We start from the raw sequence: 15,237 nt of genomic DNA on the forward strand, positions 1-15,237 counted from the left end.
GGGGCGGGTCAGTGTCCAAAGATTGACAGCGGAACGGGGCGGGACGTGACGGGCGGGGACAGCGGGGCCGGCGGGCGGACGGGGGCGGGGACGATGGGCGGGGCGTGTCGGGCCCCGCCCCCATGCGACGGCCAATGGGCAGCGTCACCGGCCGGCGCGCGGGAGATTTGAACGGCGCGGCCCAGCAGCAGCGTAGCCGTCACTGCCATGGGCGTCTCGGGCAGCGCCCCTGCCACCCCCGCCGCGCCCTGCAACAAGCACCTAGCGCACGTCAGCGACCCCCGCTCCCCCACCGCCGGCATTCTGCGCACCCCCATCGAGGTAGGCGCCCTCCCGGCCGCCGCCGCCCCGCCCCGGACGGCTGCGGCCTGCTGCCCCCACGGCTGCCCTCTCCGCAGGTGGTGAGCTCCCCGGCGGGCAGCCCGCAGCCCAGCCCCGCCGAGCCGCCGGCGGGCACCGCCCAAGAGCGGGACCCGCGCTCGCCCACGCCCGGCATCTCCCGCACGCCCATGAGAGCCGTGTCGAGTGGTAAGTGAGGCGGGTGCGGGGCTGCCCGGCGTAGGGGCTGCCCGGCCCGGCGGCTCACCCTACCCTCCTCCGCCCCCGGCAGACAGCGTGGACCGCCTAGTGAAGCAGCTCAGCGAGGCCTTCGGGGCAGAGGCCGCGGCCCCGGAGCCGGCGCCGCCGGGAGCGACTGATCCCGCCGAGGAGCCGGCCCGGCGGAGCGCCCCGCCCGCGGTGGGGGAGCCGGAGGGGCCGCTCTCTCCCAGCACGGGCCCTTCTCGGCCCGCCCGCCCCGCCGGGCACGGCTTGACCTCCGGTAAGTGCTCGGTGTGGCGGTGACAGGGCTCCGTGTGCCCCGAGAGCCGCCCGGGTCGCGGTGTGAGCAAGTCGGGGCTCTCGGCAGCCTCGGAATCGGTTGCCTTCTCCAGGCTTTGCCCCCTGACAGAAGCCTTGTCCTCATCCCCCGGTTCGGCTGTGTCCCACCACCCCGGGCAGCCTGATCTGGAGGCTCTGCAGCTGGGAGGCCCCTTTGGGAGGTGTTGAGTTATCAAACCTGTTTCTTTGAAGAGCTGAGAAATTGTGTTTTCAACCTGTAGTCAAAACCAAGAGGTATATGTAAGCTGCTCCTCTCTCTGAGATAGGTTTGTGATTACGAAGACCTGTTCAAAGAAACCTTTCAGCTTTTCCTTGGGAAGAGTTAGGGAGCAAGGGTGGGAAGCACATCACAGTGCTATGGATGAGTCTGTGATGTGGACTCTACTACAGAAAGCTCTGTGCTGAGCATCTCTCCTAGGAGGAGAGGCTGAGAGCTGGGACTGTTCTACCTGGGGTAGAAAAGGCTCAGGGGATATCTTATAATACACATATAAATAACGGAAGGGAGAGCCAGGCTCCTTTCAGTGGTGGGACTAGAGGTGACAGGGACAAAATGGAACACAGGAAGCTTCTGAACATCAGGATACATTTTTTTTCACTGAGAGGGTGACTGAGCACTGGAACGGGTTGCTCAGAGAAGTTGCAGAATCTCCATTTGAGATATTCAAAAATGACCTGGATATGGTGCTGGGCAACTGGTTCTAGGTGGCCCTGCTGGAGCAGGTCCTCTGAGTTCCCTTCCAACATCAACCTTTCTGTGATCCCTTTGCCTAGAAGTCCTCAGGTAAGTCTTTGCTGTACAGGCAAGCAAGCTAGATCATAAAGGCCAGGAGGCATTTAAAATCTAGGACCTTCTAGCCTTGTTGTGATGCACTGATGTGTTTCCTTCTGTCAACTAGTGAGCAAGCCTGTAAGACACAAGCCCAACAACAAAATCATGGCAACATCTGGAGGAACTGGCCGCTCTCCCCTCAGCATTCTACGAGATGACAATTCTCCCAGTACTCCTGTTCCTCGCCAGGTAAAGCTTAATGGGTCATATTTTGGGACAGAGAATCGGCTGGAAAAAGCCAAATCCTTCAGTTTCTGTGTGTTGTAGGGCCCCAATTTGGAATTGTGGTATCCTAAACCTGTAGAGCCTAGTAACTTCATAAATATTTTTCTGTGGGTCAGCCCTGTCCTTAGGTGCCTACAAGTCTTGTTTAATGTCTGTCTTAGGTCTCAACATGATATTGCCCATTTCAGTGCATTCTTTCTCCTTAGGCTGTAGAAAGAAGTCCATCACTTTTTTACGTTGTTACAAGAGAGCCAAAACTGAATGGCCTGAAAATAGGCTACGTGTTTCACTGAGAATTACCTAACCATCAATTAATTTCTATTTTACACTTTGTTTGGGTTTTTTATTTCTCTAGGGCAAGAAGCATGTGTTGGGAGAGAACCTTGGGGAAAAGAAGGAGGTGACAGTGGACTTGAGCAGGAGCCTTAAATCTGGGAACTGTGCTTGGAATGACTTGAACAAAGAGAACCAACAGTGTCCTTTTGTGGAGAATTAGAGATTTCCTTTTTCAGGATCTTGCTGTAATTTGAGTTTTCTGTGGGGGAAATCCTGCAATAGACTGAAATTCTAGAGCAGTGATCACATTTCTTGTCTATCCCTGTGGGGAAAGATTACTTTCTCTTTCTGTCCCCCTCCTACTTTGCCATGTCTTATGTACAGCACAGACTTTGGCTCTTCTATTGTACATTGCTGTATTGATTTTTTCTGTTGATTTTTTTATCTGTAGTAAATAAATTTGTGTTAAGCCTTTAGCCTTTGCTGACTGTATGTCCTGATAGGACAGCAGGAGCCCCCTGCTTGCCCAGCACAATATTGTCTTTGGGGACAAGGGTTCATGAACAAATAGTTCAACTTCCCATTAGCCCTAAAAACTGTAACACGCTGAAGGGTCTGGTCTCGAACCCACATGCTATAGCAAGGGCCAGGAAGCTGCAGCTCCGTGCAGAAGACTGTACATTTGGTGTTGCTTCCGAAGTTAAACTGCCTGCACTGGCCTAAAACTAATGTATACAAAGGACTGTAGACTTATTGCAAGGGTCTGGCATGAAGGTGAGATCCAAAATAGCGTGGGATAGTATTGTGTGCTAGTACTGACCTTCTGTTGATAAGTTGCTAAACCTTGCTGACCATCAGCTCTCCCTAGCACAGCCTTGGGACCCCAGGATGTTGGTATGAGCCAACAAGTGGAATAGGGACTGAATAAAATGTCTGTGTCCTGTAACTGAGCTTAAATCTCCAAGGTTTGCAAGGGTGCATTTTCAGCTCTATCCTAATTTCAGCCTCATAGGTGAGGAACACCCTCCTCTGAGGGATTGTGAGCTAGGGCAAGATCTGTGGATGAGGTGTCTGGATGGGGTCAGCAGGCAATATTCATAGGAGAGAAGTTGTGTTTGCAGTAGCTCATTGCAATGCTGGAAAGAACACAGCCTACAGTGCTTATGTGAGTTTTCTTTATTTGCCTGGGCTATGAAGATCTAAACAAACTTGAAAACAGGGGCCAATGGCTACTGGTTAGACAGTGTCACCACACAATGCAGGAGTGAGGCAAAAGGGGAAGGTACAGCAAGAAGCAGACAATAAATAACAGATACAATATTCCCTGATATTCTGGCAGGTCTGAGGGCTACCTTTCTGCCATTTATGCATAGATAAGATTTGATCTAAGAAAAGAATAAATATATTCTCTGGTATTTTGGAAGGTCTGAAGACTACCTTTCTCATGTTTATGCATAGATAAGACTTGAGCTAAGTCTTCCCCAATGGAAATGAGCCAAATTTACATTAGCTTTTTGTTTGAGGTGATGTGATAGAAATCTCAAACCCAGTACACCTCCGTGGCTGTCTGCAGGGATATAGGACAGCTCCACAGAGAAGCTAGGTAGAGTTAAATCAGGGAGAGATCTTAGTTGGGGGCAGGTGTTGGATGAGGGATCCTCTGAAGGAGGAGGATGTGTGTCAGCGTGGGTAGAGGTGTTTGAAGGAAGATGCAGGTTGTCTGAATTGTACTGAAAAGTCCTGAGACATAAAGAACAGTGTTTTGCAACTCTTCAAGCCTGCACAAGGCTGGAAACTGCTGGGGCTATTTAGAGGTGGAGAGAAGGGCCAGCGTGTGTGCTCCTGTTCCCCAGCTCCCCCTGCTTCTCCTCCCTGACCTCTGTTTTCCCTTTCGCTCTGGGAGACTCCTACAAGTGACCTGTGTCTAGAGACAAGCGGGAGTGGTAAGTAGGCGTTTCTGTTGTGCTCATCTGACGATGCTGCTTGCATGGGCTTGGGCTGTGGGCCTTGCTTCCACTGCTCTTCCCCTTTCTGCTGCCATCCTCAGTTCCAAATCTTGAGGAAGCTGTCCCAGGAGCCAGTGGCAACAGCCATGCCGTCTGCTGTCACGCCCAGGCAGCTCACTCTGTTATCGTGGCCAGAAAGTATTCCTATGGGGGAGAAAGGAAAGGTCAGGGAAGGAAGTGGGGCTTGTGAGAGATGACAGGGTTGACCATGCAGAAGGCATGCATCATGGGCTGTGTACCTACACCCCTGTGTGTCACCCTGTTCCTGTACAATATGTTAAATCTGGTATGTGTCTAATAAGAGCAAACACACAGAAGAACTTTTGTGCATGGCCTAGAACCACCACCCATGGGACTGGCCGAAGAGCAGTGTTCTTGGGCAAGTACGACCAGCTGAATCCTCATACAACTGCTTTCACCCTGGAGTGATGTAGGACTAAGGAGGGTGTCCTTGATACGGCTGAGGAATGGCAATGATGTCGGTGGGCTGTGTTTCATGAATTTTCTGAGGGTAGGGGCCACATTTGAAAGAAAAATGGTGTGTATTCTATGTATGAGCATCAGAAAATATCCAAAGATGTTGGATGGAAGCCATAGCCCACTCTCAGCTTGGTGCCTGGCCACCGAGTGGCACTGTGAGTACCTGGAACTGGCGAACAGCAGAGGCTAGGAGAAAATAGGAAAGTCTGGTGGTTGTGAGCGGTATTAGCTAATAGTAACCTTCTTTCCCCCTTGAGACGATGTTCCTTAAGGTCTTGACTTCCTTAACATGAGAAACAATAGTTCTGCACAAGTGAGAGTTGTACTAATTACGGTGTGCTCCTTAAGTGCAAGGAAGCCTTGTTGGGTTTCACTCAGTATAGGATGTGTTCCCTTCAGAAAAAATAAATGCCTTTTCCTTGCCTTGATAGGGACATAAGGCCTTGCAGGGAATGAAAGAGCCACTCACCCACACGCTCTGCTTTCAGGGAGTCCCAGATGTTGCAGTTGAAGTCATCATATCCAGCAAGCAAGAGACGCCCACTGCGGGAAAGGGCGACTGACGTGATTCCACAGATGATGCTCTCGTGAGAGTACACTATGAGCTCCTGGTCCGCCCGGAGGTCAAAGAGACGGCAGGTGGCATCATCTGAGCCGGTGCAGATGGCTTCACCGTTAGGGAAGAACTGGTGAGGGCACATACCAGATTTTAGTGAGGTTTTCCTCAATCCCGACAGATTTCCTCAACTCTTCAACTCCCTGCTAATCTCCAGGAAGCCACGGAGGTAAGAAAACCCAGTGGGACAAGGTACTGGATCATAAAAGTTGAGTCTGCTGAAGGGGGAGATTGATGCTTCTCCTAAGACCTAATAAAACCCTTCCACCTCAAGAAAACCAATGACCTAGGGGCTAGAGCTGTTGCAAGACATCTCAGTCCTTGAGAAAGGATTACTTTAGCTCCAGCTGTGAGTTTGAGGCTTGACAAATGTCTACCCATTATCCCCCAGCTGGGGTCTAGCATGATTCAGAGCTATGAGAGCCTTTCTCTATCTGATCCTCATACCCCAACCTTCTCATACACGCTCCCTTTCTGTGGCCTTAGTCTGAGAAGCAAAGAAAGGGCTTCTAAGGAGCAGGTATGGCAGAAAACCATGTGGCTGGTAAGGTAGCAGTGGGACAGATGAGAAAAGTTGTAATTGAAGTCAGTGGAGGGTGGTTCAAGCAGCAGACTGCAGAAAGCTGGCAGACTCGTTGCTTAGCCACAAGGATTAGTCTGGCATGTTTCTTGCCCTTGCTGTCTCTAGGGCTCTGGTTTGAATCCTTGCCTCTGAGGGCATACTTTCTCCCAGATGTCTGTGCTGCCTCTTGTGAAAATTTAATCTTCAGAAGATCTCCCTGTGATCCCAAGTTCCTACCTCTTCTATCTGGAGCTGACTAAGACCCTCAGCTGAATTAGGTATTCCCACTGCCTCACATGCATCTTGTGCCAGGAATGCTGGAGCATGCCTGAAACAGTTCCCAACAGCTGCTATGAGCAAAGCTGCACCAGCACCTGTGTTAGGGTGCTGAGCTCCACAGACCATGGTGTGCTGGCTGTCTAAGACCTAGGTGCTTTGGTGCCTGGAAAGAGCCAGCCTCCAAACTTCAGTGAACACAGGTCCTCCCTGCTTCAGGCTGGATGTTTGGGCCAGGGTCTCCTGAGACCCCTATTACTCACACAACTGTGACAGCTTTTTTCAACTTTGTCCCAAGACTGTTTCAGAGCTGGTCCACCCTCCATTTTCCATGCTTCCCTACCCCTGTGCAGACAGCATACGTACAGAGATGGCGTTGATATCAGACTCATGTCCTCCAAAGGTCTGACGGCAGGAGCCCTCCCGCACATCCCAGAGTTTGGCAGTAGCATCACAAGCCCCAGAGATAAAGAGTTTGAAGTCTGGGGAGACAGCCAAGCTCATACAGTCTCCGGTGTGTCCCAAGAACACAGTCTTCTGCTGCCCTGTCTCAATGTCCCAGAGCGCACTGTGCAGGGGGAGAGGAGAGAAGTTCTCAGAGTCAACCCAGGCGAACAGTGTAGAACAGATCTACAGCTGGGCCAAAGGGCTGTCCCACTCGCAAGCAAAAGGAGGAGGGAAGCCACGGCTACAGCACGGAAAAACGGGTGATAGCATCCCTGGAGTCAGCTGGAGATACCTTCACAGCTGTTGCTGGTGACACCTTTGCCAAAGCAGAGTTAAACTAAGGATGGGGGTTGTGAGGTTTGACCATATTCCCGTAACTGCAACAGTTGAAGGGAATACTGAGAGGAGGTAAGAGTGACACAAAAAGCATGAACCAGCAAACGGCTGAAAAAGATCTGCTGTGGCCACGCTTGTAGGATGCACACCCCATGTTCACACTACAGCCAGGCAAGCAAGCCCTGTGTTACTCTGATCTCTGATGGAAATGCCACATCCTGACTCATCCTTGGTCAAGAGGTTCTTCCAAAGCAGGTGTTGGGATGGGATGGGGTGAATAAAGGCTCAGCATTGCTCAGAATCACAGCACAGGGAGAACTGAGAACCAGGAACAAAAGGCTCCAGGCGCTAAGTCTGATGGTGTCCCTTGCACAGTGGGCAAGACTTGAGAATTGAAGCACATTGGTGGGCTTCACATAAATTTAAAATGTTTTCTGTCCTTGGATAGCTGACACTGTGCTTTGTGAGAGCTGACAACATGGTCCCTACTGCTTCACCAGTTGACCTGCATCTTGACCTGGCATCAACTGGGAAAAGAAGCACCTGTTCTGCCCAGGGAGGAAGAACGGATCAGGTTTCTTAAGGTGTTCCATGTGGCCTCCCTATATAGGAGAAATTCTTCCTTAATGGACTGCTGCAGAGCCTAAAGACTGAGCTTGCTGATGTGTGCTCTGCCTCTAAGAGCCAGAGGTCACGACACTAGGACACAAAAGACAGCACTCACCACGTGGTATCTCCAGAGCTAGTCACAATACTGTTGTCATCAAGAAATCGGCAGCAGGAAAGGTATCCTGGGAAGCAGGAACAAGCAAATATGAGAAAAGGTACAGGGCTAGAAGGGTGAAGTTTGGAAGCAGGGGTTGCCCAGGTTGCAGGCAGGTGGTGGACACACCTGTATGGGCTGAGAGCTCCCTGCTCACTTTGACGTTGCCTTCACGAGACTTGAGGCTGTAGATGGAGCACACGTTGTCAAGACCCCCACAGGCCACAAAATTCCCTGAGGGAGCATAGGCACAGGTCATGACCCAGGAAGAACGCAAAGGGATGGCATGAACCTGGGAGGACAAGAAACCGTGTCAGGACTCTTGACAGCAGAGGGAGCAGGGCAAGGGCAACAGCTGTGAGGGGATCCACTCCAGAATCCCCATTTACTGCAGCCACCTGACTCCTACCTTGTTAGTTGTGTATGTGTCCCACACAATCAGTTTCCCATCTTGTGAGGCACTGACCATAAGTCTGTGAGAGAGGAACAAGATCATGTTAGTCGCTCTCTTCCCATCAGAGCCTTCATGCCCATCACGCCCCTGTGCTGCCCTGCATCCAGCAGATCAGCAGCATTGCTCTCACTTGGAGTCTGTGGACCAGTGCAAGGCGTAGATCTTGGCCAGGTGCCCCCGCAGAGTCCTTCGGGTCCGCATCTGGATGCGGCCAACAACCTCCACTCCAGAAACAATCTGAGAAAAGAGTGGTGGGACAGAAAATCAGTCTTGGACTGGCAGAAGCTTTACTGCTATCCATATCTCTGCCTTCTAATTCTGCTTCCCAGCTGGAGAGAGACCCCCTCAGAGTAGTGCTAGCTGACTCCCACACAGTCACCTGCCCAGCCATCCCTGTCCCTTACCTGAGCCAGTGTTGTGTCTGCACAGGCTTTCCGGGCATCCTGGAGAAGAGACAAGAGCAGGAAGGTGAGACAAAAGCTGGTCAGCATCCAGTTCCCTGTGCTGCACCCTTTCTGTGGATCCTCCCACTGACAGAACATCAGCTGCCTTGGAGACAGAGGTGACCCCAGGGATTCACTACACTCTTTGGACTCTTGTCCCCTCTTCTTTCCCTTCCCCTCCCACTCTTCCCCCCGACCGTGCTGTGAAGATCTCCATTAGCACTTAAAGGGCTGTGGAGAACTGCATAGGGTTCCGAGTGTGTAGATGGAGAAAGCTCAACTCCAACTGGTGGCTGAGAAGGAAAGTTTGTTCGCATGGTGGGGGGATAGACATTCAGCAGTTTCACGACTGTTGCCAGCATTACCGCAATCTGCTTCTTCAGCTGCTCAGCCTCCTGCTTCATCTGTTCCATTTCCCCCATCTTTCTGACCTAGGGGTGGCTCCTTCACGTGGGGCAGCCTTGATTCTGGGGAGACAAATCAAAGGAGAGAAGTGTGAGGTAGAAAGGGCACTAATATGACTGATCAGTCATGCAAATGTAAACATAAAGTCTTAGTGACCATTTCTTGGCTGAATGCTTGGTAATGTTATCTTGTATCCAGTCAAAGCTCTTAGCATTTGGAAAGATCATACTGGGCCTGATCAAAGGTTCAGTTTGTCTTGTATCCTGCTTACACATACACATTGTGAAGCTGAAGAACTCCAGAGCCTCTTACTGCGGTTCTGGCCACACTTGTCCTCTCATTTTTAACCTCTCCATTCCAAGCCCTACCAAGTCCAGGTCCTCTTCATCAGGTTTTCCCTGTTCATGGCCAAGCTGTCCCTTGCAGCTCCAGGAGGAGAAAATTTGATGGGGGGAGCCCAGTGGCTATTTCCTGTTGTTTGTCCTAGGCAAAGCATCACCAGGCAAGACCCACTAAGTCTTTGACTACTAAGGAAATTTGGGGGCTGTTGAGATGCTCTCTCAAGATTCCCTTTTAGTTTTCCATAAAAAAAAAAGTGGAAACCTAGGGAAGGATCTAAGGATAACATAAGCTGAGAGTGGTATTTCTCCTACTTGCTCAGCTCCAGCTTTTCACTGACATCCAAAGCTAGAGCAGCATTACTGTATGGAAGTCCTTCATGGACTTTTCTTCTATGCATTTGTCCACACAACTTTTGTGCCCATGTTAAAGTTTAGCATCCTCAATACCCCATCATGATGACTTCCACAGCTTGGTGGCAGACTGTGCAAAGAAGTTTCTGCTTCCATTACTCCCCAATGTCACTAATTCCACTTGGAGGTACCTATATTTTGAGTTGGAAGAATTAGCAAATGAATGGGCTCTATTCACCTCTGCATCACTTGGTATTTTATAGATTTTTGTCATATCTGTCTTCATTCACCTATTATCCAAACTGCAGAGCAAACTTAGTCATTCCTCCCATGTAAGCTGTTACATCCTATTACCTCTGTTGTTCTCGGAGCTCTTTTCAGTTGTTTACAGAGCATAGATGATATGTTTTTGCAGGGAGAGCAGTGAACCAGAACTGTAATCCATATTCAAGATGCAGGTGCACCGTATCATTATACAGCATCTCTGTTTTGTTCTCTCTTTCTTCACCAGTGATTCTACCATCTCCCATTCCTGTAGACAGACCTGGTCTTTAATTGCTTCGACATTTCTCCTGGATAGGTGTGTGTCCAGATGTGCTCCAGGTGTTGTTTTCATTAGAACCAGCGTTTTGCCCCTAGGCCAAGAAATGTTCCAGCAGCATCTGCAGAATTTCTCCTAGTCCCTGTGGGTCACAGCACCTCCATCCCTCTCTGGCCTGTTGCCTGAAGGCCTCATTTCTTCCAGCCCGTGAAGCTTTGGGTCCATCCATGCCAGTCTGCCCTCTTGCTGTGGGCAAGCACATTGATAGATCCCAAGTCCCATCTTTGCTTGCTGCTTCATTGAGCTCTTTGAGTTTCCCCTCACAAATTCTTTCCCCTGAACATCTCCACAGCTTTCCTTTGATCCTCCATGCACAGTGAGTTTCTGAGTGGTAAATCATTCTCGTGGCATGGTGTTGAGTAGGAAAGACAAGGAGATACAGGTTTCCTGTACCTCCTGGGAGGCATGACCTTATCCCAGCAGGAGTCTATTTCAGGCTATACTTTGCAGAGAGTCTTGTGCCTGCTGCCTGCAAGGCTGGACAGAGCTACAGCACTGCTGACTCTACCCTGCTCCCTGCCCATGCACTGCACATGGGTGCTGGCCTGGTCTGCTGGCCCCAGCAGACAGTGAGGGAGCAGGAGAGGAATTTGGGACTGCACTGTCAGAGGCACATGCCACAGCAGTGGCCTGGGGCTGCCAGCCTCGTCTATACTGAAGGATGGAAACAGATCAGCACCTGAGCTGTGCCCTTTACATTTTTTTCTCTTCCCTCAGAGCAGTGATGAGGAGTGTCCTCCCAGTAAGGATGCACAGCTGCACCTCATTGAGTGACTGGCCATGAAAGCCCACATGCATGCAGTTCTCCTTTGGGAAGGGAATGGATACTCCACCCTTCTCTCAGCTAACTGACAGAGGGGGGAGATGCTACGGAAGGCCTTTCAGCTTTCAGTGGGAGGTTGCACATCCTCCTTATCCTGTGATGTTTGTCCCTCAGTTTCAGTGTACAGAAAGGCTGTGAGACTGTGTCCAGCTGTGGTCGCTGCCTACTGACACCAAGTGGCACACCTGAACTTCCAGCCACCCTGCAGGGACCAGCAGGCCCACCCCAGAGACCGCTGTGGCCCAAATCCTGACCTTTCTCAGTGTTCCTTGGGATTGATTCTACCTCCCCTCCATTAACGCTAAGCGTTGGATTGCCTTTTCCTTCTGGGTCACCTCTTCCCTCCAATTCTCCCCTTCCAGCCTCCTCTGCTTGATTCCCAAGCTCTTCAGGCTGTTATTTCACATGCCTTTGGCTGAGATCATTGTCCATCCAGCTGCCCTAATCTGTCTCTGTAGACTTCTGGTTTTGCCTACGCAGACCCGCATGGGGATGGGAACCTTGTTCTGCCTTCCTTCCAGTTTCTGCCTCAGGTGAAGCTAACTGCACAAGTCCTCCTCGTTGCCCATCGGATCCCAGTCATCCTTGTATTGCTTCTGCTCTTTTATTGCTCTCTTCCATTACCTGAGTGTTTCTCAACTCTGGCACTAGCACAGGAGTGCCAGTTCACAGCCTTCTCTGTAAAGCTGCACAACGAGATGAGGGGCTTTCGGAGCCAGTAGGCAGATCAAACGGCAGGGGCAGGATGTCGAGGACAGATAAAAAGGTCTAAATATAGAGAAGGTGCAGCTCAGGACTCTGTCCGAACCTTTAAATCCCTTTGAGGGAACACTCTAAATGAAGCTGGGAATTGTTCTCAGCCTCAGAAGGACAAGGAGCCTCAGATGAGTGATAATAATAGCTCCATCTTTGCCTGTCCCCTCCATCCATCACATCCCAGGGCAATTTGTGGAGAGTGAGTTACCCAGTCCCCAGCGTAGTGCAGCTGCCTCCCAGGAGGACTACAGCAGGTGTGCAAAAGAGCAGCTCATCATGGTCACGTAAATTTAGAACAGGAAATGGGGGGAATCAAATGGGAGAAGAACAGAGGAAAGGAGAACAGAGTTTGGAGTTTGGCCAAAGCATGTTCCTGCCTTGACCAGCAGGACCTCAGGAACGCACATTTCTTGTGGATCCAAGGATCAGCTCATGGTTGCTCATGGCAGCTGTCCAGGCTGGTTTTAATGGGAAAGGCTTCTAAATGGTTCACACTCAGTCCTTTCTGGAAGTAAGGGCTCTTTCAGGTGAATGCTAAGCAGTAGAGGAAACCAAGTCCTTAGGTACCTTTGGAAAAAGCAATTCACCACCATCAGCACAGCTATTGAAGGTGGACCTTGGCACCAGCACTGGTCCAGAGTTGTGACCCCTACAAGCATGACCAGAGAGCACGGCACAGCCAAACAGAGCCTGGGCTCAGTCAGTTCATGCCAGCCCTGTTCTGAACTCTGCCTCAGCTGTGCTCATTCAGTTCACAGCTCTTGGCTTCTGAAACCACATTTCATTTCTTCTGCTCTCCATGACAGTTCTTTCCACTCCTGCCTTTTCCAACAAATTTGCTGGAGGCACCTGATGTAGCATTCCTGTCTGTGGGTAAACAAACCCATCCTGAGCCCTTCGGTGTCTGCTCGTAGCAGACCAAATGCCTCTACTGTGGTGTGAGGCACAGGGGAATCTGAAATCACCTGTCTTCTGCCTTTTGCTGCCACATCCTCTCTTTTTAGGGCAGTGGCTATATCCCTTGCACTATGCCATGGAAGGGGCCCAGCTTGCACCCTAGGGACTGTCCCACTAAGTCACCTGCATCACTCCCTTGTGAGGATCAGGGTGCAAGTTATCTATCCTCTGGGTAGCTTCCCCCATGCGGGGGAGGGAGTGGTCCCTCTGTGGAATGTTGGGAGAGGGCTGTGAATGGAAAAGGGAAAGGTGCAGAAAGGAGGACTCGTTATTAACAAGCAGCATCCCTGGGTCTCTGTAATCCCTGACTAGCTTCGCAGACTCGCCCTGGTGACCCTGGACTCCTTGCAGAGCCGGATACAGAGATGATCCCTCTCTCCTGTGATGGAGATCAAAGGTCAGGGTAAAATTACCCTGATCTGCTCCTTGCTTTTTGAGGGCTCCTTCTCTATCCAGTAAAGCAGTCAGCTGCGAAGAGGTGTGCTCGGGGCACAACAGCAGTGAGAACTGTGTAAAGGTAGTGAGCGCCAGGTCGCTCAGCAGAGGTGTTACCCTCCTGCTCCAGTGTGAAAACTAGTGAGATTTACCTGCCAAAGGGAGAACAAGCAACCCCATCCCTGTGCAAAGCCCCTCGCCACTGTAAAGACATCTCAGCGCCAACCCCAAGTCCCTCCCCTCCATGATCTCAACTTTCCGCATCCTCTGATGGGATCAGCCCTTGTACAAATACTCCACAGAATCACACCAAGAAACTCAGGCTCCCAAATGCCTGATTCACCAAGGTGACCTCAGGCATCACAACAGGGCAGGGTACTTACCAGGATCTGTAGAATGAGGTGGGTTGTAGTCCCTTCTGGATGGCACCCTCACAGCTGCCTCCCTGGTGAGAACAGCTCCTCGCTGGCCAGAAGCCCCTTGTCCCTTTGCCTTCTCCAGTCAGTCCTGTTTGTCCACTCAGTGAGTCCCTTGCTCCCTCTCTGCTCCTCAGCCTCTCCCAGGACTGATCTCCCCATGGGGAGCTGGAAGGCTGTGGACGGGAGGGGTTGGGGGAGGGCTGATTCCAGGAGCAGCGTCAGGCAAATTAAATCAGACACCAGAGACTTGGGGAAATCGGATTGGGACGTAATGCAAAGCAGGTGGATGGGGAGGGGTGAAAAGAGAGAGTAGCACACTGTTCCTGAAGGGAAAGAAACCATCACAGGCGGATTTGACTCCGTTTATATCAGCAACAAACTAATAAAGTGAAGATTAGCCAGAACAGGCTTGGATTATCAGCCACTGGGGCAGGGCTTGCTGTACCTCACAGTCCACAGGAATTCCCATTTTCCTGGGGACAGCATGCTACGCATGTCCTGGGCAGGGCGGAAAGAGGAATGATGCCACCCACAGAGGCCCTGATAAGGGAAAACCAATGCCAGGGCCGTCACACCCTCTCTGGGCAGCAAATGGGGCTCTGGATGGGGAAACTAGAACTGGGCACAGGGGTCCAGGGTGGCAAAAGATTTGGTGGCATGCCTTTTGGCAGCCACTTTAGTGGGATGCTGCAAGGGGATTATCTTGGCCTCAATCTCTTTTAATCTCTCCCGCGGCTTTGGCCCAAGCCCGAGATAAATACCTTTTAACGGATCTCATCTGACGTCAGGAGGCCATCAGTCTAATCACCCAAGCCACCTTTGGGCAAAGCAAGCCAGAGATGTGGACACTGGCCCCTCACTCTCCAACATGTCCTCACCAGGAAGGAACCACTCAGCACCCCCACATAAATCATCAGGATGGACATGTGAATACTAGGATGTGATGGACCCCTTGCCGGTGAGAAGGAATTTGAAATGCACACATCAAATGGTCTTTTTCCTGTGACCCTGGGGAGGATGGGAAGCAAAAAGAGTTGCCAATGCAGGTTTCCCAAGCTTGCATGTTAAGGAAGTGTCAGGATTCAGATTGAGGAGAGACTTCCCTTTCCACAGAGCAGGGGCCCTGTGTCAACGGTGACGAGGGGATCACTCACCCACCTCTTACACCACTGACCTGGCCCTACAGATTTCTTCCACTTGAACTGTAGCTGAGGTCTCCATGCACAACTCATCAAGGCCTGAGTATGTCATGACCACAGATTGATCTCTGGCTCTAATGCTTCCCAGGAAAAGGGTCACTGCTCTTTTTGATACTCCATATCCACCCCATTCAATTCCTATTTGGCTACAAAATAATCCCATCTTGGGACACTAATCTCCCAGGCAGTGACAGCAGATTGTCTTTCTATCAGGGTGGAAAATGATAAACAAAATCTCTCTTCTGCTTTCAGGGACAATTTAGTGCACGGAGAGAGAAAACACAAACAAACAAAAAAGAGGCTTTGCTGCAGAGAAACGTGAACATATAGTGCTTTTTCTTAAAGGCACTCCTCA

The 15,237-nt window shown here is 51.0% G+C and overlaps 2 protein-coding genes across 3 annotated transcripts; one reads left to right on the forward strand and one right to left on the reverse strand.

Moving 5' to 3' along the window:
• Positions 1-58: 58 nt before the first annotated feature.
• On the forward strand, positions 59-2,686 carry CDCA3 (cell division cycle associated 3). The gene is made up of 5 exons (XM_051780874.1): positions 59-321; positions 399-528; positions 611-820; positions 1,779-1,900; positions 2,292-2,686. Exons 1-5 carry the CDS (start codon positions 208-210, stop codon positions 2,430-2,432), a joined length of 717 nt encoding a protein of 238 aa, XP_051636834.1. The 5' UTR covers positions 59-207; the 3' UTR covers positions 2,433-2,686.
• A 1,394-nt stretch (positions 2,687-4,080) lies between these two features.
• GNB3 (G protein subunit beta 3) lies at positions 4,081-13,769 on the reverse strand. Of its 2 annotated transcripts, XM_051780833.1 has the most exons (10): positions 13,648-13,769; positions 8,961-9,062; positions 8,557-8,595; positions 8,283-8,389; positions 8,108-8,171; positions 7,828-7,990; positions 7,660-7,726; positions 6,519-6,720; positions 5,168-5,384; positions 4,081-4,362 (listed from the first exon to the last, which is right to left on the reverse strand). In XM_051780833.1, the coding sequence occupies exons 2-10, from the start codon at positions 9,015-9,017 to the stop codon at positions 4,256-4,258; spliced, it is 1,023 nt and encodes a 340-aa protein (XP_051636793.1). In that variant the 5' UTR covers positions 9,018-9,062; positions 13,648-13,769; the 3' UTR covers positions 4,081-4,255. The 2 variants fall into 2 exon arrangements, with proteins under 2 accessions (XP_051636793.1, XP_051636792.1); XM_051780832.1 differs by lacking the exons at positions 8,961-9,062; positions 13,648-13,769 and having other exon boundaries at positions 8,557-8,767.
• Between the last annotated feature and the right edge of the window lie 1,468 nt (positions 13,770-15,237).

The sequence above is a fragment of the Manacus candei genome, unplaced genomic scaffold (assembly GCF_025592945.1).
Source record: "Manacus candei isolate 608988 ecotype Guabito, Panama unplaced genomic scaffold, ASM2559294v1 h1tg000014l, whole genome shotgun sequence".
Lineage (NCBI taxonomy): Eukaryota > Metazoa > Chordata > Aves > Passeriformes > Pipridae > Manacus > Manacus candei.